The 20,480-nt window shown below is 50.9% G+C and overlaps 6 protein-coding genes across 6 annotated transcripts; 4 read left to right on the top strand and 2 right to left on the bottom strand.

Moving 5' to 3' along the window:
• Positions 1 to 284: 284 nt before the first annotated feature.
• On the top strand, positions 285 to 1,331 carry HO133_006756 (uncharacterized protein; the record flags this gene model as incomplete). The annotated part of the gene is made up of 1 exon (XM_037297653.1): positions 285 to 1,331. One exon carries the CDS (start codon positions 285 to 287, stop codon positions 1,329 to 1,331), a length of 1,047 nt encoding a protein of 348 aa, XP_037147089.1.
• A 3,389-nt stretch (positions 1,332 to 4,720) lies between these two features.
• Positions 4,721 to 5,672, top strand: HO133_006755 (uncharacterized protein; the record flags this gene model as incomplete). The annotated part of the gene is made up of 3 exons (XM_037297652.1): positions 4,721 to 5,269; positions 5,322 to 5,470; positions 5,522 to 5,672. The coding sequence occupies 3 exons, from the start codon at positions 4,721 to 4,723 to the stop codon at positions 5,670 to 5,672; spliced, it is 849 nt and encodes a 282-aa protein (XP_037147088.1).
• A 61-nt stretch (positions 5,673 to 5,733) lies between these two features.
• HO133_006754 (uncharacterized protein) lies at positions 5,734 to 7,629 on the top strand (the record flags this gene model as incomplete). Its single annotated transcript, XM_037297651.1, has 4 exons — positions 5,734 to 6,559; positions 6,612 to 6,652; positions 6,701 to 7,387; positions 7,498 to 7,629. The coding sequence occupies 4 exons, from the start codon at positions 5,734 to 5,736 to the stop codon at positions 7,627 to 7,629; spliced, it is 1,686 nt and encodes a 561-aa protein (XP_037147087.1).
• Positions 7,630 to 7,995: 366 nt separating this feature from the next.
• On the bottom strand, positions 7,996 to 11,749 carry HO133_006753 (uncharacterized protein; the record flags this gene model as incomplete). The annotated part of the gene is made up of 2 exons (XM_037297650.1): positions 7,996 to 9,028; positions 9,108 to 11,749. The coding sequence occupies 2 exons, from the start codon at positions 11,747 to 11,749 to the stop codon at positions 7,996 to 7,998; spliced, it is 3,675 nt and encodes a 1,224-aa protein (XP_037147086.1).
• A 1,901-nt stretch (positions 11,750 to 13,650) lies between these two features.
• HO133_006752 (uncharacterized protein) lies at positions 13,651 to 14,171 on the top strand (the record flags this gene model as incomplete). Its single annotated transcript, XM_037297649.1, has 2 exons — positions 13,651 to 13,658; positions 13,973 to 14,171. 2 exons carry the CDS (start codon positions 13,651 to 13,653, stop codon positions 14,169 to 14,171), a joined length of 207 nt encoding a protein of 68 aa, XP_037147085.1.
• Positions 14,172 to 16,539: 2,368 nt separating this feature from the next.
• On the bottom strand, positions 16,540 to 20,025 carry HO133_006751 (uncharacterized protein; the record flags this gene model as incomplete). The annotated part of the gene is made up of 2 exons (XM_037297648.1): positions 16,540 to 18,651; positions 18,700 to 20,025. 2 exons carry the CDS (start codon positions 20,023 to 20,025, stop codon positions 16,540 to 16,542), a joined length of 3,438 nt encoding a protein of 1,145 aa, XP_037147084.1.
• Between the last annotated feature and the right edge of the window lie 455 nt (positions 20,026 to 20,480).

Genomic DNA, 20,480 nt, shown 5'->3' with positions numbered 1-20,480 from the left:
GCTATGGAGTACAAAGCCCGAAACATTGAGGTTATTCATACCTAGAGGCTCTCAGACAGACAAGGGTTGGGAAGAAAACATGACGCCAAGAAATGCCTTGGACTTGCTAATTCCTAGCTCTAGTCCCTGCAAGGCTTTTAAAGTGCCGAGGCTCTAGGCTCGCTAGCAGTATTCTAGGGGCGGGCTGAGCAATTACTCTACCTAGGCAGACAACTACAACTGTACTGCCACAGCTGCATGCACGAAATGTACAGAAAATAAGTAACTTGCAACATAGATCAAGAATGGAGGAAACTACTCTTACACCTCTGCAAATTCCTGAAATCGCTCTCAGTATCATCAGCCATCTCGATCCACCTGCCATCCTTTCCATCCGCCTCGTCTCTTTCCCAATCAATACCCTTATCCTGGCCTACCAGAGATCTGTCGGCAGATCCATTGCTCAGCGACAGTTCTCCACTGACATTGATTGGCCCGCTCCCAACATAGACTGCCTACAACAGAACTTCCATCTCAAAACACTAACACGCCTCCCGAAGGCCTACAAGTTCGCTCGCAAGACCAATCTAAATTGGGAATGTTACGTGGAGGCAGGTGTCACCAAAATAAAAGGTAAAGTAAATGGAGTGGCAACGGTCCTCAAGCCTAATTCTTCATACCCTACCTTTCTTGGACGCTGTGCTCGCGCCATTCTGATAATCTGGACTCTGAACGACATCAGACGGCATATCGACCCACTTGAGCCTTTGCCTAGCTATGTCTGCCCACCTCCGCCACCTAGCCGCCGGCAAAGACTTGGCCGTCTCTTCTCACGCATGGCAAACGTCTCGTCCAAACCCAACTCTGCATCTCTATCTCCAACAGAGGCCAACTCTCAAAGCTTTCGGCTCCATATGAACTCTCTGGCACCTAGATCCGAATGCAAAGTCAAACGGTACCTCTCCACGTTCAATGCAGCACGGCAAACCTTTCTGAATTCCCTCCCCCGAAACCATCGCATTGACCTGATATGGGTTCAAGACTATCTCTTCATAGCACTGGCGAGGAACAGCCGCCGCCACGGTAGGAGCGATGTGATAGTCGCTTTCGTGCTGCAGCAGAGTCCTGCTTTTGAACTCTCCTTAAGTAGTGATGATCGGTGTGAGAGAGTTTGGGCGTGGAATTTGGCTTCCGGGATCGTCCACGCCAGACAAAGCGAGTTTTCATTTAATGAGTGGGCGAGGACGGTGCCTTTTCTTCCTGGTGAGGAGGAGGAATGGTGTGAAGAGGCGTACAGGGCGAAAGCTGAGCTGACCAGAGGGACTGGCGTGATAGAGGAGAAGCTGTCATAGGGACTTAATTCAGCAAAATTTATTACTACAGATACCATATATACTTTGAAGACCTATGAATTCCTAATAAGAGTACAATGAAGGCTAAAAATGCAACGACCTTGTGATATCATAGCTGCTTGATAAGTTTGTAACATGTAACGGTCTATCAGAGTCCGCTGTTGCTTTGTGACAATTGAGAGGAAATATATTGACGGAGATGTAGAGCTGCTCGTTTTTGAATTGCATGATTTCTGCGAAGATGTCGTATCATCGAGACAGAACACTTCTAGATTTCTATGGCACTGCGGACGTTTCAGGATGAAGACATTTCCCTCATCTCTCGGTCGTGATACTTATACCCATGATCCCTGGGAGCTGGGCCTGGTAGCTTGAAATTTGGAGACTGACCCGTATTTGCTCTGAGGCTTGGCAGCAGGCTAGAGTTCCGAGTCTTGCCACATCAAGCCAAGCGTCGTGCAATTAGCCATTGACACTTCGTTCATCGCACATTCCCTTACTCATACGAGTAACAGCAGTAGCAACCTCACGACCCGAGCACACTGTGTACGACCCACCCTTGAATACTGTCCCGATTGAACTCTTAGAGCTCATCAGCTCGCCAGCATCGCCGCAGAATGAAGCTTTCAAACGGCGATGCCTGACGAGCTTGGGTCCTCGCATATCTAGAGAAACATGACCTCAAGATTGCCAGACTAGTGTGTAAGACAAGGTCCCACTACGCCTCAGAACCCTGTTCGACAAGCTCTACATAAACCCTCGAGGTCTGCGGACACCAGGATCTCCAGCACGTCTTGCGCGGTGGTCGGCATCCACGTCTGCTCCCAGACGAGCCAGACGAGCCAGACTCGGCCCGAGAAAGCTCTTTGTCAGCGCCTTGGCTTTGACGGAGTCTTCAATACTGCGCCATGTCTCACGATGACTCACTACAGATTGGGCAGTCCGAGATGGTCTTCGAACTTAGCTTTAATCTCATACGTACGTCGAGTTGATGTTGGAGGCGAATTGGTCATTCAACATATGTTGCAGGACCGACTATTGCATTCTAAGTGGTGATGGAGGTGCAGAACATGAGAGTGTATGTAAACAAGGAAAATTCGCGGACACATGCTAAGGCTTTGCTATGGAACGAAAAGAGAGCTTGTGAGAGGGTCACCCTTGAGGTTACATCTTAGAATAAGTGCAATAATCATGGACTATATGGCTAGCTTATAATATGCAGACGCAAACAATCAGCCTGCTTTCTACACGCTTGGCACGCCCTAAATAGATCTCGCTCTCCCAATGTCTGATTTTCCGAGTACTCGTAACGCCCATCGCAGCTGTCCCTCCGGCAATCCAAGCCCCAGTTTGAGGTGTTCTACCGCAAAATTACTGGAATTCGGCCTTCGAAGGACTCTTCAGGTGCTGCCGAGCTCACAGAAAATGCAGCATGCCACCTGTTTGTGCTCGCTATAGCGGGTTTTGAGTCTTCAAGAATTACCCAATCCCCCACTCCCTCCTCTAATGCGTTCTGACAGCTTTCCATACCTGCTGAGATTCTTCTTCAAACGCACTGCACACATCTCGTTTCCACTCTACGATGGTTTCCTTCGTCAGTGGTACTGCCGAATTTTTTTGATTACCATCGTACGGAACTTATTGTCTACTCAAGATTTGCCTACCGGAATAGCTGTCGCAATACAAAATGGCAGTCATGGATAGTGTCTTGTCTCACTTGCACACAGTCGTGGATACAGATCCAAAGAGGCTGGCAAAACATGGGATGCATCGATCCCAGCAGAGCGATTCCTGCATGCATAACCTTGACTGTCATGCTGATATTGTCAAGCCCCAAGAGATTCACAGCCATTCGGTTGCCATGCAGATTGTTCAGGCGGCGAGCCCTGCTGTAGGTGACCAAACCAGCTTCCATGGACGTGAACCGCTACAGCCGCCATATTTTCTAGCAGCGACCCTGCTGCCAGAGGGCATACCATCTTCGAAACATTCACTACTCTAGGCTGAGGCCCGAATGTTAGAGGAAATAGAAGAAACAGGTCATCGGACTGAGTTTGCCAGATGGTGATGTCACTTGACCCAGAAGCACTGGTTTTATTGATGAAGGTGCTGTTGGTGAATGACTAGTGCCCTAGATCAAGTGTCATCCCTAGGTATTTAGCCTAGGAGAAAAAACCTAACATAGCATGATCAAAGAGACACGACCTCTTTCTTTTACTGTTATTCTACACTATATAAAAAAATAAAGATATCTATATGTGCAAGGAAAGGCATGGGCCCACGGCATAGCAGGTATGTGATTTGGTCGTGCTCTCCTTCACGGCTGCGTTCGGCTTCATTTTGTGCTTTGCGTCACTGCCCATTTGACGTCATCTTAAGATGTGAGTCACTGCCCATTCGAGGTCACGGTAGTGCTTTACTTCACCGCACGTCTGAAGTTACTGCAGTGCATTACTTCACCCACGGCCTGAAGTCACCGCACTGCTTTCTTCATTCGCCATCTGACTTCATTGCAGTGTCCGGCTTCAATCCCATTTTGAAGTCGCTGCACCCCTTGGCTTCATTCTCCGACAGAATTCGTTGCAGCCTCTGGCTTCACTCACCAACTAACTTCGTTGCAGTATCCGGCATCACTACCCATCTGACGTCACCGCAAGGTCCGGCATCACTTCGGCGCTCAACTGCACTGCAGTTCCAATCAGTCCGGGGTGAAGCACGCCAATGCACCAGATTCATTTTCCCTCCTCCTTCACTCACCACCGGCGTCCTCTGCTATAAATTCCCTCTTCCTCCCAGTACCTCCTTCTTCTCTACATCTTCCCAAGTCGAGCTTCAATTCCGACCATCGACCATCGACTTGAAGAAGCACATCAACATTCGCTCTCCCTCCCGAGGTCTCCAGCTCCATTACATCTTCCCAAGTCAACCTTCGACCCGCCATCGACTTTGAGAAGCGCTTTTACCTCTGACAACTTTGTGCATCTGCATCATCTGTCACCAATTACACAGATCTGAAGATTTTTGAAGTCCAGTCATCAAAGCGTAAGTCTCCTTTGCCTCCATACTAGCACTGTCCTACTGGCTTGCCCATCTTCATCTTCTACTGTTGCTGCTGCTACTACTCACGGCTCCGATTCGATAGAACCTACAGGGTCAGGCATATCTTTTACAGATTGCAATTCCCGTGGTTGCCTAGACAAATCTTTCAGTGAAGAGTCGGTTTGAGCATTTTTCAGCGTTTACCCCGCATAATTATCACTACCCGTTCCTCACGTCGATCTCAACTCACTACATTTGACGTTCCACTTCCAATCTTACACTACCACGTGGCTTTACGCATGATCATCCATAAAAGCTATAGCTAACATTGTTCCTATTTAGAAGACAACATGTTGACAAATGCAGCCGAAGCAGCTGGAGCTCCGGCGGACTCAGCGATCGAGGCAATTGAGGACAGTCAGATTCTTCAAGTAGAATCCGCTTCAACACAACGACAAGGGACTCGCCTTCGAAAACAGACTGTGCGGTACGGACAAGAGACAAACGCCAGCAGCGAGGGTGATCAAGACCTTGGAGATGATCATAATGAGACCTCTATGAATGACAGGCCTGTGACTACTCAGCAGAAGCGTCGAACACTCATCTGCAACTTCGTTGACGGTTCAAACAAGGACAAGCTGCGCGCTCTCTTGACTCGACCCTCGAAGAAGCTTGACAGTCCTCCTGGATCAAGTAACGGCAACTCGAAGAAGCGGAGGTCTTCCTTGAGCAATGATTCAGACGTCGACGGATCTGAACCAGCCAGGCAAAGCGCCGACAACCTACCGAAGAGACAGCGGAGACAAACCGCCAAAGAGAGAGCTGAGTACAGAGCAGCAGCAGCGAACGTCCAAGAGTCGTTTCCTGAACCGCGGGGACAACCTGAGGTGTGGGCGGATGTAAGTCGTTCTCCTCGAAACGTCGTGAGTCTAGAGCTAACCTTGCTTCAAGGACCGCCAGAGCCTGTGTGAGTCGCTTTCTTACTTCCAGGCGTATAAGTCTGGTGCCTACCACTTCAATGGGTTTGGCTACGGCTACCTACTCGACAACGACAACGATGTGCGAGGGTACATGAGTGCCGAGGTTGTCATCTCCAGATTGTAAGAATAAAATTCCATCGCTGATGATCTCGATGCTGACTTCAACGGCAGTGGCGGTGGATACACACCCAATGAAAAAACAGGCAAGATGGAGCGAGAGAAGGATCAGACTCTGTCTGACCCAACGGTTGTGGCTTTCATGAACAACATGAGAGAACACGTGCCAGTCAATCTCGTCGTTGGTCAGTTCACCCCGGTGTAGGGCAAGCGGAAGAAAAGCTGACAACGATGCAGGTTCCAAAAATCCGCACTGCCCTTCCAAGATGCCACATCGCTACAACGTCAAAGGCTCTCACATGGTACACTACATTTGGTCTGAGAAGGTCGAAGGCATGAAAGTCAGCAGGATACGTTTCCAGGACATCAATCTGCAGAAGCCGAGCTGGTTGGCTGCGAAACACTCACCATTGCCCCCAGCAGACCGTGACTATACCACCAAAGCACCCTGCGAAACCTGCACCTCTTGCAACTGTACCTGGTCACACGTCTACGCTGCCGGATGGATGTGCTTGAACGAAGGCTGCAAGGAACACTTCCAACTCGACGGAGACACCTGCACCGACTTGACATGGAATCCGGTCTGGATGAACGAGCGCACCGAATGGCCCCAGCATATCATCCCGCCATTCCCTCTGAAGCCAACACCGCCCCTTACCGACTCCAACGTACCAAGCCTGGAGGAAGAAACATCCCTCTCGTGCTGGAAAGGCATGGTGTGTCCGAAGTGCGGGAGATGCAACTCACGCACAAAGTGGGACGAGTGGAAGTGTTTGAATGCAGCTTGCGACTTCGAGCTCCCAGTCACGCACACGGTCTTCCCTGCCAGAGCTTTGGTCGAAAAGCACGGGTTCGAATTTCAAGGCCAGGCCATATCCTTTGACAAATGTTATGCTCCCGTCACCAAGCGTGAGACGGAGTGGCCAGGCTTGTGGCGTCATTCAACCTACGACATCCCAGGCGGGAACGTTGTGTCTCATTTCCACGCAAATGCTGTCATCAATCAGCAGCCTGGGGGCGCGAATGAGATTCTTGAAGCACTGCAGGGGTCAAAGCTGGGCATGGAAAGATTTTCCATGGGGAATGCGTCCGGTATGCATGATAAATGTCTACGCCTATTGACGAACCACTGACATCAACGCAGCAGAAGGTCTTTCGCTCGTAAGACACTTCGCAATCAACTATGTAAGCACTATGCATAACTCAAGCCACGACTGCACTGACCAAACACAGGGTATGCCATACAAATACGTCGTATCCGTGGACTCCAAACCCTTCAGCGAAGCACCCCCAACGATCATGAACATCGTCAACCGCTTGACCTGGGCCGGAAAAAAGGTCGTGAACGACGGCACATACCAACAGTTCAACGAACTGCTCTGTCTCGGCTACTTTGAGAACCAGTCCATCGGCGTGAGTCCCATCACACTTACCCCCCTGTTCCACCTACTCATTCAGCCAACCATTACTAACAACAAACGCCACAACCAGTACCACGACGACGGCGAAAAAGATCTCGGACCAACCATCGCCTCCATCTCCATCGGCGGCGAAGCCATCATGACGATCCGCATGAAAGCCAAGTTCTATTTCTACCCAAAGGGACAAACGCCGGAAACATACGATCCCCTCGCAGACATCGAGCCCGGGACGCAGCTCTACAAGGAGCGTCTCGAGCTCGCGAGGCTGTACAAGGCAGTTCAGAAGCAGGACGAGGAAATGGATGAAGAGGAGGAGGAGGAGGACAACGATACCCAAGAGCGCACCTCACCCCGTCGAGCATACCTCCGCGCCAAAACCGCCCTCTTCGCCGCCCTCGCCAACGACAAGCGCAAAACCGCCCCCGTGATCCTATCCCTGGATCTGAAACACGGCGACATGGTCGTCATGCACGGACATCCCCTGCAGGCCAGATACGAGGTACGCTCCCCCCCCCTCTCTATCCACCCCCATCTAAAATCATCCCTCCCTCTATCAAGAAACAGAAACGAAGAGGAAACAAAAAAGCTAACCCCCCCTCCCTCCCCCAGCACGCCGTGACCCCCAAGGGCAAACTCCGCTACGGGCTCACGTGCCGGTACGTCAAGCCGGGCAACATACCCTTGGCGGAGCGCTGGAAGGGGGACTTTGGGATCCGGGCCGAGGACGCGTACGACGGCTAGCGAGGTGTGGCTTCTGTGGCGATGGGGTGAGGAAAGGAAGGACGGACGGCTGGATTGGTCTGGGTATGCTGGTTTAGCGGCAGAATTGTGTCGTACACGTGCGTGATCGATATTATCAATTTTGGCTGCCTGCGTCTGTGAAATGGAATGAAATGAAATGAACTAAAATGGAGATGGGTGAATGGGTGGGATGAAGCCGCCAGCAGCTGGTAAGAGCTGAGGATGATTGATTGATTGATTGCTGGGACACTTACTGCCGAATTGAAGAATCAAGGACGGTGAAATATCTTTTGCCTGCAAAAACGTGCAGGGTGATTATCTCACCACTGTACTGATGGATACAATACAATGCATATGGAGAAGGACTTATTGTACAGCTCTCATCTTCTCCACCGCCGGCTCCGTCATCTCCACTCCCTCCATCGCGTCCTCCCCACCCTTGCTCTTTTCTTCCTTCTCCCTCTTCTCCTTCTCCCATCTCGCCTTGTTTTCCTGCTTCTTCGTCGCAGCCTTAATCTGACCCTTTCTCGCCTTCTCCGCCTTCTCCTCCTTTGTCCTCTTCTCCGTGTTACCCCCTTTACCTGATTGCTCTTTCTTAAGCACATCATTCTCGTCGTCTGAAAAAGCTTCTTTCGCAGCTCTACTATCCTTCTCTTCCTCTACGATCCCTTTATACAGTTCCCGCAGTGCAGGTGTAAATTTTTCGAGATGTATTATATCCCCAACTTTGACACGCATGTAGTCGAATGCGACACAGGTTTTCATGTCGTTGAGTTGTTGGCGCGGAGTGGGATTGATGTTCGAGGCAGTTATTTGGGCCAGGGCGTTGGGGGCGGATGCTGACCGCAGACCTAGTGCACTGGGGTGTGGGGGTTCCTGTGTTTGCGGTTGAGGCTCGGTATGAGCTTGTGATGGTTTCTCATCTAAACTGTCTAAGATGTTGTCGATCGTAGCTTGGGGTCTGACTGGGTGGCTTGACTCCTCAACGGGCTGATCCATACCCGCCGACGGATCCTCGACATCTTCTGCATCTTCCAACTTGACAATACGAGTGTCCAGACTACTGATACTGGGAATATTCTGATACCGCTGACTGAAATGGGTCAAAATCACTCTCCGCGCTCCCATCGCAACGCCAACGCCGATGGCCTCGCTGGCGGTACTATGCTTCTTGGCTATCGCATCGCTTTTGAGCTCGTCATCGAAGGTTGCTTCGTGCAAAAGGACAGTAGAGTGCTTTCCAATCTCCGTAAAAGCTCTTGAGGGACGGCAATCGCCGCTGTAGGAGAACTTGAAGCCAGTTGGGAAGGTGAGGGAGACGGCCTGGGAGCCGTAACAGTGGGAGACGCCACAACTGACCAGATTGGAGAGGCCAGTAGCTCTGCGAATAGCGGATTTACTGTACATCACATGTCAACCAAATTTTCCTTGCAGGAGCGAGGAAGCCTGAAGAAGAACAGGTGGCAGGTTAGACATACACCTTGGGGTCTTTCGAGACCTGGAATCCAACATCGGTGCCATTCCACTCAAGGCTGCAAATATCGATAGCTCGGGTGTTGATGGGATACGAGACCAGCGGCACAAGTTGGTCATATCCAAAATCTTCGACAGACGAGTATTCTTCCAACCATCTCTTCATATTTTCGTGTCCAACAACAAAAAGCCGCTTGCCGTCCTCCAGAAGCTTGGCTGGATTTAGCATTTCCATTATCGTTGGCCTTCGGCGCTTCACCTCGTCCTTGCCATGGACTTCTTCGTACCAAGCCTTGATTACAGAAGTCAACCCAAGATGATGGTCAGCATGTAGATGGCTGATCCATATAAGCTTAAGATCCCGTAAGAGCTCCGCGAGTTGAGGCGCTGTGTACATCCGTTTCAGCTGTCCAAGCGTGTTCTCGCCACAATCCATCAAATACGATCCGCAGCCAGGCACTCGTAAGAGAGTGGCAGAGACATTGCGATGCTGAGACGGCAATGCTGAGCCAGTACCCAAGCATGTGATCTCAGCATCGGGGCTAGGGAGGTTCTGACTGAGTGTTTCCGCCTGAACCGCAGGCGAACTGATCTCTTGCCTGGCAACCTTTGATAGCTTAAGGGCATAATGAGAGGTCTCCCGCACAACAAGTGCTGTGTTGAGGACAGGCACCACTGCTTCCTTTGAGATACTAAATTTGGGTTCAAGCTGTAATTTAAGACCCCTCCTAGCGGGTCGACAAAACTTGGATAACGCTTGGACCGACGTCCCTTTAGCATCGGACGGTTTGCTCGACGTTGGTGGGACAGCATTGCTATGCACTGGTATGGCATATCGTGCAGGGTCGATTTGGTTGTGCCGGATGGCCATGGACGCTGCTGAAGTCATGGAAAGGTAGTCTGGGCATTGTTCAGGAGATGAGATAATATGCTGGATTCCTGAATGCCCCTCGATGAATTTGAGCAGTGTCTGGTCTTCTACGACACCTGGGCCGAGAATCCAGATCACTGCCACAACACCGCGCATAACCTTCTCAGCCCTCCACTCTGCTCTGTGGACAAGATCATGGACGTATTCTCTGGATGGCAGGTCGACCACCGCAATGCCAGATCCCTCTTTGCTGGGTTCTAAGACCATGTCGGGTGTGACGGTGACACCATCGCTTGACTGCACCGAAGAGCCTGACGTGAGGGCTGCCCATAAAGGTCCTGGCGGTACATTCCTTTCTTCAGCAGCAGCAGGCCTGAATCTCCCCCTCATTTTATGGTTTCGAATAATGTATGACATTGCGGTCGAAGACCGTTTTGTGGGAGGGAGTTGATCAATCAGAGCCCCAGGCCAGGCTTGGCGGACCAACACGTTGATGTCTGGCACAGGGGCGGTACCATCAGGCTTTGGACCTTCATACCTCGTCAACTCTTTCGTCACTCGGTCTCGAACGAGCAGCGCTGCCGGCATCTTAATTTCTCGTAGTGGCATCTCAATCAGGTTGTCATTACTCCATGCCGAGGAGAACATCTGTGAGACAGCAAATTCCCGAGTCCGTTGATTCTGTTCTTCCTGGCCCTCTGGCGGTATTGGGTGGACAGACCACTGGTCCAAGGCCTCTTTTTCCCTAGGACGTTCCCCTGTCATGAATTCACCCAGGCTCCGTTTCCGAGGCGAATCTGGCTTTGGGCCCTCATTGATCTCGGAGACACTTGACGGGATAATTGGCATGGCCCATACTTGGATTCTGCGGTCGGACCAGGTGGGTTTCCAATCTCGCTCCGCAGCGTTCACTACGTCTTGCTCTCCAATGTGTTCAAAAACTTTGATCGGCGTGCCCTTTCTGAAGATGAATGATCTGGCGGTAGCGAGCGTGTGAGTAAGATTGGGTCCGCCGTGAAGTCTCAATGTTGGGTCTTCCTCCACCAGTTGAGTGCTTGGCGGCGTAGGGGTCGCCCAAGTTGGACTGGTATCTGGCTTCGGATCAAGTTTCTTCTTCCTTCTTCGACGTTCTTCCTCCTCTTCTGTCTTTCTCTTATAAATCTCGAGCTTCAACCTGGCCGATTCCGCCTTCGATAGAGCGCTTGCCTTTGCGGCATCCGCAAGGGTCAAAATCATTCCCAGCAAACCTCCGTTCGACTGCCATTCCGTCCTCCCAGTGAGGATTATGTCTTTAGTACTAGACACCCGCGTTCCCATCTGCAGACTGGCTCGTTGTAGACCTTCATGCACATTTCCGATGATGTATCGTTTATCGTCGAAGTGTAGGAACAGAGCCGTGCCAGGGGTGTCGGACGTAGGCGTTGTGATGAATTGGATGTAGGAGTGCATTTTGTTATCAGAAACAAGATTTCTTCTTCGATAATGTTCAGGGCTGAAAGCCGGGTTTAGGATTGTCCAACCTCTTTCCAGAACCTTTGATGCCTTCCGCTTTTCCTCCTTTTCCTCTTTCTTGACTTTAAAGGATGCGGAGCTCTTGGCAACTGATTTGACGGTAATAGCAGGGTGCTTGTCGGTATGATGGTGTTCAGCGTCGAGGTTTGGCGCTAATTTGGATGGAGCTAGTGGTTCAGAGGACTCTTCAACGGAACCTGGAGCTTCTTGGGGCAAAGCAGGTAAGAGCTCGTGTGTCTCCTGGCCAAGAGCAGCTCTGTCCATGAGTTTGGTCGAGGGCAGCGGCTCGCATTGGTTGCTCTTACTGATGTCAACAGTGCTTGGTTTTGGCAAGACTTGGTGGTAGAGTAGGAGCGTTTTCTTCTTCCTCCTGACGGACAGGCTCGGCGATGTGGACCGACTTCTTGATAGGAAGAGCAGAGGTTGGTAGAGAGAGAAGATGGGCTTAAGTGGAAGGATAGCACTCGTGGAAACGGCGCGTCCAGGGACATGTCGCATCAGGTGGGGACGGAGATGGCTTTATATCCTCCTTCCGTCTTGGATGGTATCGTTATGAGTCATTGATGTAAGACTTCCGCTCTCGATGTTGCTGTTTTAGAGAATTAGCTAGACTTGACCAGGCAGTGGGTAGACAGCAAGCAACAGCGATGCAAGCAAGCAAAAATCATACCATGAGAGGCTCCTCTATTGACGCGAGATGGATACCTACTTTTAGTGGAACTTCTTTATTTTGCCTGACGGGAGATGGAGAAGATCGACTTAGTCATCCGGGCCGAAGCCGAAGGGTCTCAATACGGCGGACGACGGCTGACACTACGACAAAACCAAACCCAATTTTTTTCTTTAAGTTTTTTTACTTCCCGCGATTTTAAAGAGATACTTAAAGAGATTTCTCTAAGAAATATCTTAGAGAGATACTTTAGAGGATTTTTAGGGGTTACTTGAGGGGGATTTAGAAGAGTATTCGAGGGTATACTTTTGGAGGTACTCGAGGAGGGTATTTTAGAGAGTACTTAGAGGGTTACTCGAGGGGTTTCTTAAAGATTTACTCGAGAAATCACTCGAAAAAAAAAAAAAAAAAAAATTCGCGGGAAGTTCCGCGGAAAGTCCCGTAATTTTTTTTTTTTTTTTTTTTTGCGAAGAACTTCATTTATTATCCGTCGTAAGTACCCGGAAGAGTACCCGGAAGAGTACCCGGGAGAGTACCCCAGAAAGTACCTCGAAGAGTACCCGGAAGAATACCCCGGAGAGTACCCGGGAGAGTACCCCGGAGAGTAGCCCCTAAAGAGTGCCTCAAAAAGTACCTCTCGAAGAGTTGAGAATATTCTAAAAAGAATATTTTGAAGAGAGTTACTAGAAATTGCGAAGAGGAAAAATGAAAACAGAATTTTTTTTTTTTTTTTTTTTTTTTTTTTTTGGTTTTGTCGTAGTGTCAGCCGTCGTCCGCCGTACTCAAACCCTTTTGAGTTAGCAGAACTTCTCGTAATTTGTTTCCTTGTCGACGCTTCCTACTTTATTTTCGAGCTGCTTTCTCTTCTTTCTTTTGAGAGCAGGGTTTCTTTTTCGGAAGGGCGCATATGAATAACACAACACCCATGTTCAAATTCGAAATTAGCTAAGAATTGAAAATTGAAAGGGAAAGGGAAAAGGGAAAAGGCCCTGTGCTCAAGCATTCTAAGATTAGTCTTCCTGTCTCTGAGCCAGAAATGTAGTCTAGCAGGCACGCCATGGGCGCAATAACATCACACTCGTGCTCTTACGCATCTTCTCCTAAGCCAATTGGCTTCTTCTTCAATCCTCCCCCTGTTACCCTGAGGGTGAGTACTTCCTGTATCTCGTTGCTTCCCCGCTTTCAGACCTTCCTGTACTCTACCCTCTTTGCTCTTGCCGCATCACATACAAAACACCTTCGAAGATTGGTACTCTACCCTCTTTGCACTTGCCTCATCACATACAAAACACCTACGACGATTGCTGTGCAAGATGCGTTCCATAATCTTGATAACCCTCTGCCTTCTATCCCTGTCATTCGGTCAGAATTGTGGTCCTCAGTATGGAAATCAAACGTGTGCACCAGGAGATTGCTGTATGCTGACAACGCTCTTCCCTCGAGTGCCAACATCTTCGGGAAATTGCTGACGAATATCTGTGCACAGGTAGCGGTCATGGCTGGGTAAGCAATCTAATGCCTTCCAAACCGTCCATAGACAGCCACGGCAGTGCCTAACTTCTCCTCTGCTGTAGTGTGACACCGGTCCTGCCTGGTGCGATCCGACAACCTGTCAAAAGCAGTTCTCCGGCCCTGGATCTAGCTGTGCATCCCTAGCCACTCCAGCATACTTCGCTTCCTCGACATCATCCTCTCTCCCCTCAGCATTGGTGGCTCCTCCCTCCTACGTCTCGACAGTCCCAAACATCGACGTCTGCGGTCACGCCGTAGGCGGCGTCTCTTGTCCGGGCGCTGGCGTGCCTCCTGATCCCAACGAGCCTGGATACTACTACCGCTGCTGCAGTTCCGGTGGTCATTGCGGCCCAAAGAACAACATCGAGAGCCAAGATCTCTACTGCGGCGCCGACACCTGCCAGGTTGGATTCGGCGACTGCGCGACCAACCGTACGGCACCGCCTCTGCCTTCCGGTCCTCCAACAACGGCGGCAATGGGCCAGACGTGCGGACCGATTGTGAATGCTAAGTGCGGGGACGGGCTGTGTTGCAGCGGGAGCAACTACTGTGGTAAGTCAATCATTCTGTCGCTGCGTGACGGGCCACGAGCGCGCCCGCATGCACCCAAGACACATGAGGTTAATCATGGGTTGTCGAACTAGGTAGCACGGTGGATTTCTGTGGAGCGGCGAATTGGTGCCAGCCGCTCTGGGGCAATTGCAGTGACTGACAATGGCCCACGTAAGGTCAGCGGACGGTCTAGTCTCGAACTTGATGCGACAAAAAAAATCATGGTGCTAAAAGTGTTTCTTCCCTCACATACGCTTTATGTACAGAACTTTTGTATCTAACACGTACACTATTCTAATACGGCCAAACAACTCCCATCTGCTCCTTTGATTCTGCGCCAACCTTGACGCATTGCTATGTGATATCGCGAACACGCTTGGTAGGTCACGAGGCTCGAGGGAAGGTTGGGAGGAAGGGAGTTGGGAAGACTTTTTAGCGACGAACTAGCTCAAGTGATGGATACGCAAAAAACCCTCCCCCAGTGGGAGTAAAGAAGAGAAACAAGCCAATGATTCAGCGTCGTAGAGAGCGCTCAAATGACAAAGCAGACAAAGAAGAATCTACATCATAAGAACGACAAACCAAACCAAAAACCCCCAACGAGGCCCATTCACACAAACTACCTCCAACAAGCCTCGCCACCCCATCGCGTCACCGAAAGTCGACGAAAAAGAGCCCGGTGGCTAGCAAAATACAATAAATCACACACCCATCCGACAACCATCCCCTTCCCACCTGCCCATCCTGCCAACAAACCGCACGCGGAAACCCTCGCCGCTGCGAATACTCACACGGGCGCCCTTCCCACTCCCGCTCCACACACCCTCCTCCTCCCGCCCCCTCTCCGTGCACGCCCTCGCACCAACCCACCAATACCGCCTTCACCGCCGCGCCGGTGAAACGAGCGAGCCCCTTGACGGCAGGCATCGCGCAAGAGCTCGACGGAGCGTGGAGGATGCGAGGGCGTAGGGATAGCGTTGGCGTGAGCGAGGTGTGGGTTGTGAAGGCGTATTTGGGGGAAGCGGGCGAGGGATTGATCAGTCCGCTCCCTCATTAGAATCAGCCCAGGTACGTCATCGAACAGACAACCGTTTGCAGTCGCGGAGGCGCTGTGGACTTTGCTTCCCCGTAGTGATATCGTTTACAACGGACACGTTTCCATCACACCCGTCCCGTCATGCTGGACAATTCGAGCCGGGACCGGGGAGCTCGGGTTGAGAGAGAGAGAGAGAGAGAGCGCCTCCATCCCGAGAACTTCCATCCGGGGCCAGACGAGGCGCTTGCCTCACTCTTGCTCTCTTAGTCTGGCGACTCTAGACTCGGATAAGGTAAACTAATCGACCAGTCGCTCACGTACAGCCATCCATCCATCCATCCATCCATCCATCCATTCATTCCAACTGGAGCCTCCTCTCCAACCAATCACCCCGCCCCGTCCCATTCTCCACGGCCGACCTTTTCCACAAACCGTTAAACCTATTCAAACGTTGGCGGCGAAGCTGGTCTCCTGTTCGGAAGTCGAAGGATTGGGGCTGTGAAGAGAGCGGTTGGGATGAGAGGGTGTGGGATTCGATGCCTTGTTGAAAGTCTTGATGGATGGATGGATGGATGGATGGATAGATAGGGGCAGAAAAGACGTTACGGGCTCCGAGTCGCGGTGTGGAGTGGATAGTTCAGACGTTGCGTGCAGGGTTTGGATTCGGTGGGATGAGGACATAGGTTAGGTATTCGATCGTGAGCTGATTGATTGATTGATGGAAGATTCAATGGCGGATGTGGTCACGCGGGAGGTGAGTGATTACTTCGAACAGAGTGCTCAGGGTATGTATGGCAGGCATTTGGTGAGAGGGTTGGTCGGGTATACATGTGGGATGATAGTTTGTCGAGGTGGTAGGAACAATCTGGGGATGGACATCCGTGACGGAGTGGTGAGTTTTGCAATTGTAACGTTGTGCATCCACCTGCAGGCTTCCAGATTTCGCAGCGACCGCATGGATCATCTTCTCATACTCACGACTTTTGAGAGCTTGACAGGAATGGTTTCGGCTATTGTGCTCTACTTTGCTGTGCCATGCTATGAAATGAATCTGACGAGGGGAAGGGTGTCCCAGAACATGACCATCAATCGTGCTTTCCACATCGTACGTGGGTCAGCTCGTAGAGATCATGCCATGAGGCCGCGCTATATGAGCTTAGACCACGCTACGCCAACCGCCAGATGTGCTAATCGTATATGCACCGTTCATACCCAAGCCAATGTTGACATTCCACGAGTCTGGTATACTATCAGAATCGTCAAGCTCACAACGAGATATGCTGCTCATCGGCCGCCACTGTAATCAGCTTTATAAGTCTTGACACCACCCGCTTTCATCAGCTCCCTCAGGGCCATGGTAGCGTACTGGCTGGAGCCAAGTTGCAGCTTCAGAATGACAGCGATCTTGTAGTCGCGGTAAGCACCGCCGAGGAGACTAACGCCGCCCTGCTCCATGTCCTCGCTTTCTTGAGATGCGGTCTTGATCCTGGTCAGGTTTCTGGTGTCATTGCTGTTGGGAGCGTCACTGTTGCCCTGCTTCATCTTGGAGACGTCGTCCTCCTGCGCGGGTCCGCTCTTTTGCTTAGTATCAGTCAAAGATCCAGCAGCGGTGTCCTGATGTGCGTGATTGTCTTGTTCACGTCTGGGAACTCCATTCCTCTGCGGTCTTGGTCCCAGCCCTAGGCGATCTAAATCTGTCAAGACAAACTGCTCGTCCTCGTTCTTGTAGGTCTTGATCTCAAACGAGAAGTCCTTGCCCGGGCGAGCGAGGAGTTTGCGATAGCTCCCGCTCAGGCTGATGTCCTTCCACTGTCTTCGCATGTCATACGGATCCAAGCCACCGCCTCTCTCGCTGGCCATGAATTCCTCGTAGAACTTCCCGATCCCGTTTGAAGGGTAGATTATGTCGAAGCCCGGAGTTGGTAAGACGATATCGAAGATGTTATACTTCCCACTTTCGGCTTCCTCCTGAGTCAAGGCTCGAGCGCGCTCAAAGACGTCGTCCGGGTTAGTTGCACGATCGTCAGTAGCAGGAAGCACGATGGCTTCCCCATCAACGTCAACATCTTCGCCTTTGGTGACACCTTCACTTTTGTCGGCATGGTCGTCGACGAGCACGAGATCGCCCTCGACTACAGACGAGCCGAAACGCTTCCAGCGTTCCGAGGCGACTGTATTCCAGACCAGAGACTGATAAGCGTGGACGTACATGAGGCGCAGATTGCGCGATATTGTCTGGAGAGCTCCTAGGTAGTCTTCGCGATGGTCCGACTTGCCTGTAAGGTGACGAATGATACTTGATTCGGCTGAATACCTGCGTGGCAGTTCGAGAAGGGCTTGACCGTTTCTGTTCGTGGTCCTGTAAGAATGCAGTGCATGCGCACGAGCTCTATCGTCCATTGAGACCTTGTCCGTGTTCCCGGATACGGGGTTTTGGGCGGCGGCCAGGGAAGCTGGACTGTAGTCGAGAATGGCGTCGACGGCACCTTTGAAATCACCTTGGAGCATCTTGAGGCCCACGATTTCGGTGCCGATAGGGAAGGTGCCGAAGCGCTGCAGACCGTAGTAGTTGACAAAGCCCCTTTCGCTCAGATTTTTGATTGCTTCGCTAACAATCGCCTGAGCTCCTTCGAGAATGAGTTTGGATTCCAGCGGGACAGGGTAATGGAAATCGCAATCCCGTAAGGTAATAACAAACTCGTTGCCAGTCAACTCGCCAAGCTGTAACGGATGCGGTCGGTATTCGAAGTTCCCAATATGTGCGTTTCTTAACGTCCGGCCAGCTGCGATCATGGCGTTGACAAGTACACGATCTACACTGACTCGTTGAACGGTGACTGCACGTCGATCCTTGGTTCCTGCGAACTGGAAAGACCTAGGATTCATCCGTACTTGCTTTGACAACCATGAGATCCCCTCCATGGTGTCCTTGTTCTCCTTGTAGAGAGAAAAATGTAGATACTTGCCGCCGAGGTCTTCCCAACTGGGTTTGCCTTTGGCACCACTAGAAGCTTGCGTACTTGAACGATCATCATTGCGTCGACCGTTGGCTCGAGCACTGCCTCGGGTATTTCCTCGGTGGTTGCCACGGTCGTTATTTCGCGGATTGGTATTCATAGGTGTTCTAGCGTAAAAAGTGGGGTTCGCAGCCATCGCTGTGATCATCATGGCGCCATCATTGTCGGTCATTGTTTCAAGTCGAGAATTGAACATTCTTCTGATGTCTTGATGTATATTAGTGCGTATCTGGCGATCGATGACTCCTGACGTGACCATGCCATAGTCCCTTGTTTTGCGATTTGGCGAATCGACAATGCGGTCGTACAGAGCGATTATCTTGTCAACGACATCGGAACTGAAGTAGGATAGCAGAGTATTCTTGTCCTCGGGCTGAAGCTGTATCAAGGTCAGTAAGACATCACGTTGAGTTGCTTGACTACTAACTTGAAAGCTGCTACTGGGCGCACTGCCAGCAAAAGCTTGCCATGATGCTTGGGTGCTCGCTTTTGGCACTTGCTCTGAAGTCGGCTGATTAGGTTCGGGCACATCTGCAGTCTCTTCTGGCTTGATGTCTTCCATCTTGGTAAAGTCCTCCCGCTGCACTCCGGCCGCTGCATCCTCTTCGGCCTTGCGCTTCTTGGTCTCGTCCTCTTTTTCCTTGTCGAACTCTACCCACCCTTGACTTGTTTGCCTAATGTGTACTTTCTCTTTCCGACGAAACGACTTCTCTTGTTTCGGCTCTGGCTTATTGCCATCTAGGTCTTGCATACTTAGAGGAATAGAAGGTGCTGGAGGCGGAATGCGCTTGTGTGGTGAGATTTTCTCGTGATCGTCAACAGGAGGAGCAGGTGCTAGCTCATATTTATTGAAGTCTTGCATACTCTGGGGTATGGCCTGCGGTGCTTCGGTCATTGATAGATCCTCTTTTAGCTTGGTGGTAGGCTGCTCTGGTTTGAAAGTGTCTGGATGTGGAAAGGTTTGCTTCTTGTCGTTGGATTTAGGTGTAGGCGCTGGCCCAGGTCGCTCTTGCTCGGTGTTAGCTTGTGTCGCGATAATTGCTGGAATCTCTGTTTTGCGCTTCATAGTATCCGCTGATGATACCTGGCCGGAATGTTTCGACGGCCCGGTGTTTGTGGATGGCTTCCGAGGAGCTTTGAGATTGTCGAGGTGGACAACTTCACCAGAAGGCAGGATCTCGTTGACGAGGAAGTCGGTGTATCTGTCTAGGTTAGATAGGTAATCAATGGTAGCGATCGAGAAGTCGTACCTCTTCTTCAGAATGCCACTGAAGCCAAGCAGATCAGGACTGACAAACTCGGTAATGCCGCAGGCAGCCTCCTTGCTGTAGTGATCATCTAGCGCATTTACTGCATCCGTCATTGCTGATAGTGATTCCGACACGTTCGTAACCCGTTTGCTGAGCAAACCGCCTGGGGCTTCTGAGTGGTCGTGCGACTCCTCTACCTGGTATTCTGGCATAGCAAATGGGCGTTCGGAGTTGTGGGCAGCTTTTAGAGTATTTAGTGTAGTAGGTGTTTCGGATGAGGTAGGCAATTCCGCAGAGCTTATGATGGTCGGTTTGCTGAGCTGATCGTTTGTCGTAGCTAGGTGATCGTAAGGAATGCCTGCCATGACCAGTGGAAGAGATGGTGCTTCCGTGACGGTATCTGCGACTTCCACGTGGAAGGCAGGCTCTTCAAGCTTTAGCTTCTTGCGAGGCGAGGTAGGAAGCTCTGGCTCATCCATCGTAGGTGAGTGAGTGCGCTTCATATGGTTGATGTGAGCGGCACCTTGACTTCATCCCACCAAATGCAGTCGCAAATTCACTGGAGCTGTGAGCCCAAATTCACTCACCTAGTGGTTCAAGCGAACAGCGGGTGGCAGAGGTGAGGAGTTCTAGCGTGGCATTAAGGATCTTCTTGCATGTAGTATAACCCTCTGTCCGAGACCCTTCGTTTTCCCACTCATACTACTTTTACCTTGTGAGGAGCTGGGCCATCAAGAAGGCCTTCGCTCATGATTTGAGCCCTGCATTGCACATGGCGGAGGCAAAAGTCATTGAGTTGCCTTCGGGTACCTCATTCGCGCAATTTTTGATGCTCTTCCTAATTTTCATTTTAGAGACGCTTTCTTTTCATCAATCTCGTCGCTTTATGCGTTGATTTGGAGAAGAGACCTTAGTTCATAACTTCAAATTGGCCTGTTATCCCTGGAGCCTGGATAAG

This window comes from Letharia lupina, assembly GCF_014066315.1.
Source record: "Letharia lupina isolate WasteWater1 chromosome Unknown contig_26, whole genome shotgun sequence".
Classification (NCBI taxonomy): domain Eukaryota; kingdom Fungi; phylum Ascomycota; class Lecanoromycetes; order Lecanorales; family Parmeliaceae; genus Letharia; species Letharia lupina.
Note: the sequence above shows the minus strand (reverse complement) of the source record. Positions and strands in the feature narration are given on the sequence as shown.